This window comes from Callorhinus ursinus, unplaced genomic scaffold, assembly GCF_003265705.2.
Source record: "Callorhinus ursinus isolate GAN/ISIS: 27379988/994484 unplaced genomic scaffold, GSC_fseal_2.0 scaffold42, whole genome shotgun sequence".
In the NCBI taxonomy this organism is placed as follows: Eukaryota; Metazoa; Chordata; class Mammalia; order Carnivora; family Otariidae; genus Callorhinus; species Callorhinus ursinus.
This window is the reverse complement of record NW_027397104.1, coordinates 3081574-3094035: the sequence shown is the minus strand read 5'-3', so window position 1 is coordinate 3094035 and position 12462 is coordinate 3081574. Positions and strand designations below refer to the sequence as shown.

At 43.3% G+C, this 12462-nt stretch overlaps 1 protein-coding gene across 2 annotated transcripts in view; it reads left to right on the top strand.

Moving 5' to 3' along the window:
- Positions 1–279: 279 nt before the first annotated feature.
- Positions 280–12462, top strand: part of UBE2R2 (ubiquitin conjugating enzyme E2 R2) — a 113604-nt gene continuing 101421 nt past the window's right edge. Inside the window, exon 1 of one of the 2 annotated variants that reach the window (XM_025852877.2) lies at positions 280–785. In XM_025852877.2, the coding sequence (XP_025708662.1) occupies positions 609–785 (177 nt within the window). In that variant the 5' untranslated portion in view covers positions 280–608. The remainder of the gene's footprint in view (positions 786–12462) is intronic. The other variant, XM_025852876.2, reaches the window with a different exon arrangement.

The following is a 12462-nucleotide window of genomic DNA, read 5'->3' as shown; positions in this document are numbered from 1 at the left end:
AGGGAGGGGCGTGCGCACGCGCGTCTGGCCGCCCGCCTCCGAGAGCCGCCCTCCCTCCCGGCGCGCGCCCCTCCTCCCTCTCTCCCTCCCTTCTTCTTCTTGGCTCCGTCGCTCCCGCGGCGCGAGGCGCTCTCGCTCTTCTCCTCCTCCTCCGTCGTCGCCCCTCCCCCCGCGCAGCCGCCGCCGCCGCCACCGCCACCGCCACCGCCGCGAGACCCCCGCGCGCCGCGCGCCCCCCCCCCCCCCCCCCCGCGCGCCCTTCGGCCCCCCCCCCCCCTCCCCCCCCCCCCCCCCCCCCCCCCCGTCAAGTTGAGGCCCCCTCCGGGGGGGGGAGGCCCGGGACCGGGAGCGAATTCCCCTAACTCCCTCAGCCCCTCCCCCCACCTGGCCCGAGTGTGAGGAAAAGGGCCCGGCCCGGCCCGCGTCGTGTGTGAAGGAGGACCCGGGCTGGCCCACGGGCCGTCTGGGGCCTGGTCCGGCCCGCCGGGTGTGTAAAGACAGAGGCCCGGTGCGGCCCGGCGGAGGGCGAGCGGAGGGGAGGGGCCTCGTCCGGCCCGGCCGGTGCGAGAGGACTGGGGCTCCGGCCCGGCGCCGCCGCCGCCGCCGCGATGGCCCAGCAGCAGATGACCAGCTCGCAGAAAGCCCTGATGCTCGAGCTGAAATCCCTGCAGGAGGAGCCGGTGGAGGGCTTCCGGATCACCCTGGTGGATGAGTCCGACCTCTACAACTGGGAGGTTGCCATCTTCGGACCCCCCAACACCCTCTACGAAGGCGGCTACTTCAAGGTACCCCTACCCCCTCCCAGACCAGGCTTCCCCAGGCGGAGGCCTCCGCTCCCCGCCGCTTGCGGGGCCAAGAGTGTGAGCGCGAGTGTGTAGAGGGGGCTCCTCACCTCGGCAGCCCCCTCCCCCCATCCGTGGAAGCAGGAAGGCCTTGCTCACCAAGTGCCTTTTCTTTGTCATGGGGGCGGGGGCTGGAGGCCAGACTGCACCGGGAAATAGGAAAGTCTCTCTGGCTACGGTAGTGGCTACCGGCGGAGGAGGGCTGTCTTTGTTTTGTTTCCCCCAGCTGAGGGTGTGTGGGAAGAAAGGTGGTCTTTCCTTTCTCATCTTCCCATCAGAACCATCCCCGCGCCGGCTGGAACTGCCCCAGAGGGCAGAGTGACCTGCACTTAGTGGATTGGATCTTTCTTTTTTGGGGGCTGAGGGTGGGGGAAGGGTATTAGCCTGTCATTCCAGAGGCTGCCTAGTGACCTGACACTTTGAGGATTTGATGGGCTTCTTGCGTGGTGGTGGTTCCAACTTCGCATTCCAGCGGGCGGTAATGAATAGGACCCTAGGAGTGGTAAACAAGGGTGCCTGCGTTTCCTTGCCTTTCTCCACTTGAGGGAACGCTAATTTAGCCCCCTTTCTGTTCTCATTCTCTGTTTACTTCAGTGGTATTTCAAAATGCCCTTTGTCCTCACCCTGCCACCAACTTTGCTGGCTTTTCCCCCCCCTACATGTAGAAATATCTGCAGACAGTGGAACATGTTATTTAGGGAGATTGATAGTTTCCCACTTCAGGGAGACAGAAGTGAAACGTTTTACTCAGGTTAGCTCTAGCAAATGGGGTGGTCTTACAGATGAAAAGTATCATCTGAGGTGAGAGGGTTTTGAACAGTGGTTATTATCATTCTTGAATCCAGTGGTTTTCTTTTTTTTTTTTTACTCCATTTCTTTTTTTAAATTTTAAGATAACTTGGCGATATTGAGAGTTTGTTTTTGTTTTTATTTTACTATTTTTGTAAGGACGAATCATAGATTGAAGGTGCAGTGTTTTAAATGGTGGAGGCAGAGACAGGAAATTAGTGCTAGGGAATCCATTTAATTTTATTTCCAAAAGTAAGTAAAATAGAGCAGTGAGTCAATCTTAGTTTGTTTTGAAGGGAGGGGCTATCTTGGCATAAGTTTTAAATGAGTATCTTAGTCATGTAGTTATGATGTACATTTTTAGGACTACCCAGTTTTGTTTTTCTATCTTTCTAAAGGTAGAACCGTCAGTGTCAGCTTTGAAATTGGGTCAACTTTGTAGAAAATGTGAAGAATTGACGGGGGATGTTTAATATTTATTCCTGTGATAGTCAGTGAATGCCTAATAAAAGCACATTTTTAGAATACTGTGTAAGAGCAGTTCTCTTACCAACTATATGCTTAATCTCTCGTGGTCACCATACACTGCACCTTTTAGATGCAGATGTTAACGTACAAGTTGTTAGTGACAAATTGGAGAAAGTATTGCTGTGTCTACCAGCTAACTTTAGTGACTTAAAGTTTAATTTCCATAAAATGTCATTGTTTGGGACAATTGAGAGTCAAGGTGAATGGGTACTAATTAGAATAATCTCCACTTCAGTGTTTTAAAAAAAGTTATGTGAAAGGAAATAATGGGTTGCAAATTGTAGTATTTTTGCTTAAGTAGCAGGAAAAGGACTGGAGAATCCTCTCAGTTTGAAACAGGTAGTATGGGAAGAGGATTCTCTACAGTGGCAAACATTGATTTCAGTTAAATGCTTTGTAATTTCAGTCCTACTAAGAAAGAATGGTTGAATTTCATTGTATATGTTAGATTTCTTAATCTTTTTACCTTTATTTTATCTTTTAAAGATTTTATTTGAGAGAGAGCGCATGAGCACGAGCACGAGCGGTGGGGAGGGGAAGAGAGAGGGAGAAGCAGACGCCCTGCTGAGCAGGGAGACCAACGCAGGGCTCAATGCCAGGACCCTGAGATCATGACCCGAGCCAAAGGCAGATGCGTAACCAACTAAGCCGCCCAGGCACCCCAATATTTCTACCTTTAATTATGACATTTAAAAATGTATGAAAATTCTTAGGTTTTATGTTTTAGTATTTGAGAATTCTGTCAGTCTTGTTTTATTCCTTATCATATGGCCTTTTATCCCAAAAGTCTTTTGTTGGAAAAAAGCAAATTTATGGTCATGAGCAGTTAACACTGGTGATAAGTCTAAAGCCATTGTTTTTTATTTCACTGCTTTTGTCATAAAACAAGGCTTTTAGTGTGTTCCACTACAGCTGCAGTTAAAAGTTGGCACAGACCTTTTTCAACCACTATTCTCCCATATCAAATGATAGTTCTTGAACATTTAGTATAATTTATTTTCAAGTTAAATTCTTTTCTCTATTTTACATAATAGTTTCTGAAGGCAGTGGGACAGCCAATCATTCTTTACATTTTTCATAGTGTGACTCCTTTACTTTTACATATTAATAGGCTTTTTATTGATCTTTTTCACCATGAAATAATTGGCTCCAGTCTGACTATGGCATCTGTTGTGGTAGAGACTGGTGAGACTTGTATTTCACAAATTTTTTTCGATTCATCTTTTGTTTTTTAAATATCTCAAAAAAAATATCTTGAGTTGTGTGTTTCTTAGCTGTCGGGTTTCGGGGTGGCATGTATGATGGGTAAAGGTAGTTTCTTGTGCCTGTTTTTCTGGATATTATACCATCTTTTTGTCCAGTTTCTTGATCTCTTAGACTTAGCGAGTGAACGTCTTTGCTGCTTCTACTTTTTCCTCTAGGGAGCAATCATTACAAAACACAAAGTAGGAGATGGCTTGGAAAAGAGAACACCTCTGAACTTAATTTTGCTACTGTGGAGCAAGTTGGAATTTTATGATATTGGATGAATAAATTGTTGATCAAGTGAGCAGTTAATGATGACTTAAGTTCACCCCATTCATTTAAAAAGCAGTATCTTTTCAAACAACTCCTGCTAGTGATCATAATTCAGTATGGTGCTTTGGTATAGAACTACTTGGAGCACCTGCATTATTTATCTGAAAGCATGGTAACAGTGAGTCTAGAGATCAGAAAGTGTGTCTAGGGGTGCCTGGCTGTCACAGTAGTTGGTAGAGCATGTGACGCTTGATCTCTGGGTTGTGAGTTCGAGGCCCATGTGGGGTGGAGAGATTACTTAAAAAAAAAAAGTGTTGCATGATGTTCATAACATAACAGTTCAAATGATACAGAAAACTTAAAATATTACAGGTAACTTTTCGTAGTTTTGATTTTATTCAGTAATCTGGTGAGAGTGAAATAAGGTTTTTCCATTTTTAGAAAACTTCAGACTTCTAATTTAGAAAAGTATTTGTTATATACTAAAAGTTTTCCTTAATTGAAGCTTATCAGACTTAACAGTTTGATTTATATTAAAGAAACTCTTAAAAAAATAGAAACTCTTGAATAGTTTTAAAAAATAATGAATATGTATTACTTTCATTTGTTCTAGAATAAATGAATCTATTTTCTGGCCCCCCCCCCCGGTCCACCCCCCAAAAACAACCAAAACCCTACCAAACTTAACCTTTGGGCCTGGCAATAGCATACTCCATTTTGTGACTCTGATTCTTTTTTTTTTTTTTTTTTAAAGATTTTATTTATTTGACAGAGAGAGAGAGATAGCGAGAGCAGGAACACAAGCAAGGGGAGTGGGAGAGGGAGAAGCAGGCCTCCCGCAGAGCAGGGAGCCCGATGTGGGGCTCGATCCCAGGACCCTGAGACCATGACCTGAGCTGAAGGCAGACACTTAATGACTGAGCCACCCAGGTGCCCCTGTGACTCTGATTCTTAAGATATAGTTGAAACAATTGTTTTTAAGAAAGTGATTCTTAGTCTTGTTGTTATATGGATCCTTTTGAGAAACAATTTTCTTTGGGAAAACATTGGCACATATAAACTAGTTTGTATACATTTTCAGAGGGTTAACTGACAGGTTAAGAATTCCTGTTTTAGGGCACCTGGGTGGCTCAGTTGGTTAAGCGACTGCCTTTGGCACAGGTCATGATCCTGGAGTCCCGGGATCGAGTCCCACATCAGGCTCCCTGCTCAGCGGGGAGTCTGCTTCTCCCTCTGACCCTCTTCCCTCTCGTGCTCTCTCTCTCATTCTCTCTCTCAAATAAATAAATAAAATCTTTAAAAAAAAGAAAGAATTCCTGTTTTAAAGGATTTGGATAGGCAACTTAACTTTAAAATTATGAAAGTAGTGCTTTTTTTTAAACAATTATATAATGATTCTTTCTGTCAATTAAAGCTATCTTATTTCTTAATTTTTCCTCAGTCGCTTTGAGAATACCTCTTAGAGCTTTTAGCTGTAACCTTTTCTGGAAGCTGAGCTTGTCTTGAGTGCTGAGTGAACATGTAAATGGAAACATAGTTGATGGAAACATAGTTGATGTCCAGTGGTTTGGGGCACTACTGTAAATGCAGTTTTCGTGTTCCCCACTGCGCCCTCCCATGGCAAAAGTATAGCACCTCAGTCTTTATAGAATATTCTTTTTTTTTTTTTTAAGACTTTATTTGACAGAGAAAGACAGCGAGAGAGGGAACACAAGCAGGGGGAGTGGGAGAGGGAGAAGCAGGCTCCCTGCAGAGCAGGGAGCCCGTTGGGGGCTCGATCCCAGGACCCTGAGATCATGACCTGAGCTGAAGGCAGATGCTTAATGACTGAGCCACCCAGGTGCCCCTATGGAATATTCTTTTACCCTATTAAGTTGATTCCAAATGCTTTTTTTTTTTAAGTTTTTAACTTGTTGGAAATTGGGATTTTTTTTTTAAGATTTTATTTATTTGAGACAGAATGAGAGAGAGAGAGAGAGAGAGAGAGAAAGAGCGCGCACATGAGAGGGGGGAGGGTCAGAGGGAGAAGCAGACCCTGCCGAGCAGGGAGCCTGATGTGGGACTCGATCCAGGATCATGACCTGAGCCGAAGGCAGTCGCCCAACCAACTGAGCCACCCAGGCGCCCCTGGGATATGTTTTAAAATTGCCATCAACCAGGTGGCACTTGAGACCTAGTTGTGAGAGAACCTTCCATTGAAATCTTCTAATGAAATTTTTTTGAATGCCAGCATCGGTGTCTTAAATTTGATAAAATAGTTTCTTTTTGAATGAAAGATTTGAACCCTAGCTAATACTTTGTTTGTAGCATGTTGATTCCTGTTTTACAGAGATTTGTGTTAGTAGTATTTATGGAGTACTCATTGTAGGCAAAGCACTGTATGAAGAATAGCTATAATAAGGGAAAGTATAGGACATTGGTAACCATAGAGCTTTTATGAATGATCTTCTTTAAAATCTTTGTGCAAACTTTACAGAAATGTGAGATGTTATGTACGCAGTTGTAAATGGTAATTTAAATCAAAGCTTTAAAGTTTTTTTTAAAGATTTTATCAATTTGAGAGAGAGAGAGAGAGAGAGAGAGAGCACGCGAACGTGCTAGAGCGCACGCCCCAAAGCTTTAAAGTTTGAGCATTTGTCAACATAACTACGACCTATCATGATTAAACCTTCTACTTCATCTTTGCAACTTAGCATTACTGATCCTAGTTTAAGGTTCCAGAAGAACCTGTCTTGTTGGAGACAAGTGAAATAAAGGAGGCCATCTAACAAATTGGGCCACCTCTGCTAATCTAGTTATGGGGAAATAATAGTGAGGAAGAGTTAGAAATTCAGGGCTTAGGACTACAGAACACCTTGCTTGAAAGGTTATATTTAAAAGATCTAATACTTTTGGGGCACCTGGGTGGCTCAGTTAAGCGTCTGCTTTCAGCTCAGGTCATGATCCCAGGGTCCTGGGATTGAGCCCATGTTGGGCTCTGCTCAGGCGGGAGCCTGCTTCTCCCTCTCTCTGCCCCTCTCCCCTGTTCATGCACTCTCTCTCTCTCTCTCTCTCTCTCTGACAAATAAAATTGAAAAAAATAAAATTTTACTTAAGTTTAAAGGTCACAAGGGTAGTTATCTATTCCTCCAAATTATGGGTCGAGATTGTTATGATGACTTCAGTTTATATCTTAAATTCACTGGAAAAATGGATTTTTTGTTTGTTTTTGGACTACTTGAATTAGAGAATGATAAATCCTATTGCAGAAAGATTTTTTTTTTTAATTGGCAAATAGGTTTAATAGCACATTTTCTCAGTACTTCAAGCAGGGAGTGGGTTGGTGCTAGTGTTGAGAAATAGAAGTCTAAGAAAACTAGTTTTGGAATTAGAAATGAATACATCTCATAGAAATGACAATGGGGTGCGCCTGGGTGGCTCAGTCGTTAAGTGTCTGCCTTCAGCTCAGGTCGTCCTGGGATCGAGCCCCTTGTCGGGCTCCCTGCTCAGTGGAAAGCCTGCTTCTCCCTCTCCCACTCCCCCTGCTCGTGTTCCCTCTCTCGCTGTGTCTCTCTCCATCAAATAAATAAATAAAATCTTTAAAAAAAAAAAAAAAGAAATGACAATGGGAGGATGATGGGGGGGCATAAATTTCTTTTTTTGGGGGGGCATAAATTTCTTAATGCAATATTGGTTTATGCTTTTAAAATAATCCTTAATATTTTTCCAAGTAAATTTAAGCATCATAGGAAACTTGAGTAGTTTAAAGTTAACACCTTTTTTGTTGTTCTTTCAGCTGAGTCTGTTAAGTGGTATTCCTTGCCTCTATTACAGCATCTTTATTTTTTATTTTTATTTTTTTAAAGATTTTTATTTATTTGAGAGAGAGAGAATGAGAGATACAGAGCACGAGAGGGAAGAGGGTCAGAGGGAGAAGCAGACTCCCTGCTGAGCAGGGAGCCCAATGCGGGACTCGATCCCGGGACTCCAGGATCATGACCTGAGCCGAAGGCAGTCGCTTAACCAACTGAGCCACCCAGACGCCCTATTATAGCATCTTTAGATCAGTGCCATAGTTTTAATCTATTCTTTGTCTGGATTTCCAAATTTCATAATGCAATATTTATCTGTTTTGTTGTATTTGCTGCATGGGCAGCTGATGTTTAATTTGAGGGATAAATCCTATGAAATAATTTGGATTATGTGGCTCACCTAGTAACATACATAGTAATTCGGATTGTAAGTATTGAACGATTACTATCTTGTTGAAGATAACCGTGGTCCCATTTGTAAGATAATACTAAGAACTGGCAAAGTTATAGCACTTGGGGCAATATGTAATAATCTTCTGTAGAAACAATAATTTAACTTAGAAGAAAGATTTTTTTTTTAAAGATTTCATTTATTTATTTAAGAGAGGGAGAGAGCATGAGCAGGGGGAGGGACAGAGGGAGAGGAAGAGGGAGAAGCAGACGTCTTGTCTTGAGTGGGAAGCCAGACAGCAGGGCTCAATCCCAGGACCCTGAGGCCATAACCCAGGTTGAAGTCAGATGCCTAACTGAGCCACCCAGGTGCCTGTAGAAATAAGTTTTTGTTTTTGTTTTTTTTAATTCTCAGTTAGCTAACATATAGTAGTACATCATTAGTTTTTGATGGAAGATTTTTTTAAAAGATTTTATTTATTCATTTTTGTGTGAGAGAGAGAACTATCACAAGTGGCAGTGGGTGGGGGGGGACAGAGGGAGAAGTAGACTCCCTGCTGAGCAGGGAGGCTGATGTGGGACCTGATCCCAGGACCCTGGGATCATGACCTGAGCCAAAGGCAGATGCTTAACTGACTGAGCCACCCAGGCATCCTTGAAAGAAGATTTTTAAGTTTACTTATAATCATACCTGGTATATGTAATAAGACAAAAAAAGTTTTGTTATTCAAAACAATATCCTTCGTATAATTTGAAACTTTTCTTTTGAAATTGTTGGCAGAGGCACAGGCAAAAGTAGTGTAATACTTCATTTTCACATCATTTTAAATTTTATTTATTTTTTAAACATTTTATTTATTTGTCAGAGAGAGAGAGAGCACACAAGCAGGGGGAGCAGCAGGCAGAGGGAGAAGCAGGCTCCCCTCTGAGCAGGGAGCCCAGTGCTGGACTTGATCGCAGGACCTGGGGATCATGACCTGAGCCGAAGGCAGATGCTTAACTGACTGAGCCACCCAGGCATCCCTCACATGTCATTTTTTTTTTAAGATTTATTTATTTTTATAGACACAGAGGCAGAGGGAGAGGGAGTCTTAAGTAGACTCTCGCAGAGTGTGGAGCCTGACTCTGTCTCACCACCCTGAGATCACGACTTGAGCTGAAACCAAGAGCCAGAGACTTAACCGACTGTGCCACCCAGGCGTCCCTATATTCACAGGTCATTTGTGATTGAAAAATAATATTGCTCAGATTATTTTTTTTGCCTTATTTACTAAGTTGAATCAGAGTCAGTTTTGAATATTAAGTAAAACAAAACAAAGTCCACACTAAAGAAGGAAAGATTTGCCACTAATAAGAACGTTAAGAAGTTGTACAGTAGGACGCCTGGGTGGCTCAGAGGTTAAGTGTCTGCCTTCAACTCAGATCATGATCACAGGATCCTGGGATCAAGCCCCGCATCGGGCTCCCTGCTTGGTGGGGAATCTGCTTCTCCCTCTGCTTGTGCTCTCTCTCTCTCCCCCCCCCCCAATGACAAATAAAATCTTTGGGGCGCCTGAGTGGCTCAGTCGTTAAGCGTCTGCCTTCGGCTCAGGTCATGATCCCAGGGTCCTGGGATCGAGCCCCGCATCGGGCTCCCTGCTCTGCAGGAAGCCTGCTTCTCCCTCTCCCACTCCCTCTGCTTGTGTTCCCTTTTTCGCTGTGTCTCTCTGTCAAATAAATAAATAAAATCTTTAAAAAAAAAAAAGTTGTACAATAGGCTCTAAAGGCAGTTCTCAAAAAAAAAAGAATTCTGAATTGTTTTGAGCAATGTGGGTGTAGCACTGTTTGAGTGGGGGTATAGCCAGCCTTCTGAGGTATTTGCTCTGAAAGGGGCAAAGCTCATTTGAATTCTGGTAGTTGGATTAAGGAAAAAAACAAAAAAAAACACTTCTTTCTTAAGGCGCATCTTGATCTTAATCACCCAGCTGCTTTTTCCCCCATTGGATAAACAGGAATAATGATGTATTCAAGCTGTTAAGGACTAAGCCCTGTGGAAAAACTTTGCGCTAATGTTTAAAAACCTGTTCTCAGGGTTCCTACCCTGAGTTTTTTGGAATTTGTTAATCATATTTCAGCATTTATTCTGAATAAGAAATGACAGAAAATTTGCTAGACAAAGAGTGAAATGTCTTATTGAGGATAAGGAAATTATGTAGAATTTAGATTTAAGATTTAAAGAATCTTGTGTTAAAAGGGCTTTAGGGACACCTGGTTGAGTGTCCAACTCTTGGTTTTGGCTTGGGTCATGATCTCAGGGTCCTGGAATCAACCCTGCGTCGGGCTCCACACTCAGGTAGTATGCTTGTCTCCTCTCTCTGCCCCTCTCCTGGCTCGTGCTCTCTCTAAAATAAATAAATCTTACCACGAGAGACTGTGGACTCTGAGAAACAAACTGAGGGTTCTAGAGGGGAGGGGGGGCGGGGGGATGGGCTAGCCTGGTGATGGGTATTAAAGAGGGCACGTATTGAATGGAGCACTGGGTGTTATACACAATGAATCATGTAACACTACATCAAAAACTAATGATGTAATGTGTGGTAATTAACATAACAATAAAATTTAAAAAATAAATCTTTTTTTTTAAAAGGGGGGCTTTTTTTTTAAATTGCATCAGTCACACAGCAAGTTTCACTTTTTTTTTAAAGATTTTATTTATTTATTTGACAGAGACACAGTGAGGGGGGAACACAAGCAGGGGGAGTGGGAGAGGGAGAAGCAGGCTTCCCATCAAGCAGGGAGCCTGATGTGGGGCTCGATCCCAGGACCCTGGGATCATGAAAAAAGGGGGGGGGCTTTAAAATGAGGAGAACACTTCCTGAGTTTTTATTTTTTTATTTTTTAAAGATTATTTATTTATTTGACAGAGACACAGCGAGAGAGGGAACACAAGCAGGGGGAGTGGGAGAGGGAGAAGCAGGGAGCCCGATGCGGGGCTCAATCCCAGGACCCCAGGATCATGACCTGAGCCGAAGGCAGACGCTTAAGGACTAGCCACCCAGACGCCCCACTTCCTGAGTTTTTAATTAAATCTCCACTTATGTAACTTTTTTCTGAAGATTTTTTATTAGTAAAGTATGGAATAGGTTATGTACAGAGAGGTTCCTTAAGTTAAAAATGGTGCTGGGGCACCTGGGTGGCTCATTCTTTAAGCATCTGCCTTCGGCTCAGGTTATGATCCCAGGGTCCTGGGATTGAGCCCTGGATCTCGGGCTTCCCACCCTCTCCCACTCCCCCTGCTTGTGTTCCCTCTCTCGCTGTCTATCTCTGTCAAATAAATAAATAAAATATTTAAATGGTGCTAGTAAGTGGCAAAACTGGAAAAGTTACTTGGGGATGTATAAGTATTAAGGAAATCAATTTTTTTCTGTTGTGGCCAAATCTAGTAGTGTGTGAGTCTAAATGCTCTTAGATTATGAGCTCGTTAAGAAACGCCACTGGGTCTTTGAATTTCCTTCGCATTTGGCAGAGGACCAAAAAGAGTAAGTGCTTATTTTTTGGGGAGTCACATCCTTTGAGAATGACAGCCCCCCCCAATTCTGCATGCAATTTCAAGGAATTACTGATACTGATATTTTTCCATAGACCTTAGGTGGTCAACCCCTAGTCTAGGACATGTGGTAGACTAAAGTGGCTAAATATTTGGACTGCTTAGTTATTCTAGTTGTGCTTTCCGCTTTGGGAAGAAATTGCATTTTATTTGGTTTTGACATTTTATAGTTGCTTGGTTGTCTGAATTAGATCTCATGTTCTTGATGACCAAAGTTTCAGCTAAAAATTAAGATTGAAATCTTGGTTATATAGTAATATAGCAAATTACGATCTTTGTATAGGGTTCTTCTTGTAATTTAAATACTATAAAACTGGGGCACCTGGGTGGCTCAGTCTCTTAAGTGTCTGCCTTCCTCTCAGGTCCTGATCCCAGGGTCCTGGGATCCAGCTGCACATCCCTGCTCAGTGGCGTGTCTGCTGCTCCCTCTCCCTGTGCCCCTCCCTACCCGCCCCCCCACCCCCGCCTGTGTGTGTGCCAGCCCGCCTGCCACTCGCTTGCTTGTGCTCTGTCTCAAATAAATAAATAAATAAAATCTTAAAAACATAAATACTATGAAAGTTACTTAGAAGAGGTTAAGAATTTTATTTTTTATTACTATTTTATTAACTTTTTTTTTTAAAGATTTTATTTATTTGACAGAGAGAGACACAGCGAGAGAGGGAACACAAGCAGGGGGAGGGGGAGAGGGAGAAGCAGGCTTCCCGCAGAGCAGGGAGCCCGACGTGGGGCTTGATCCCAGGACTCCGGGATCATGACCCGAGCCCAAGGCAGATGCTTAACGACTGAGCCACCCAGGCGCCCCGAGGTTAAGAATTTTAGAGCAGTGATGGTAAGAGACATTACCCAAACCTGCCAACCATAACAACCTGGGCCTCTATAGTCCCATGGAGATAAAGATTGCTGTACCTCACTTGGAAAATTTAATGAAATAAAACAAAACAAGTAACCTAGTTCTGTTTTAGCCTTCTTTTCAGAATGTCAGAAGACATCTTTTAAAACTAGAAATATATTTTAT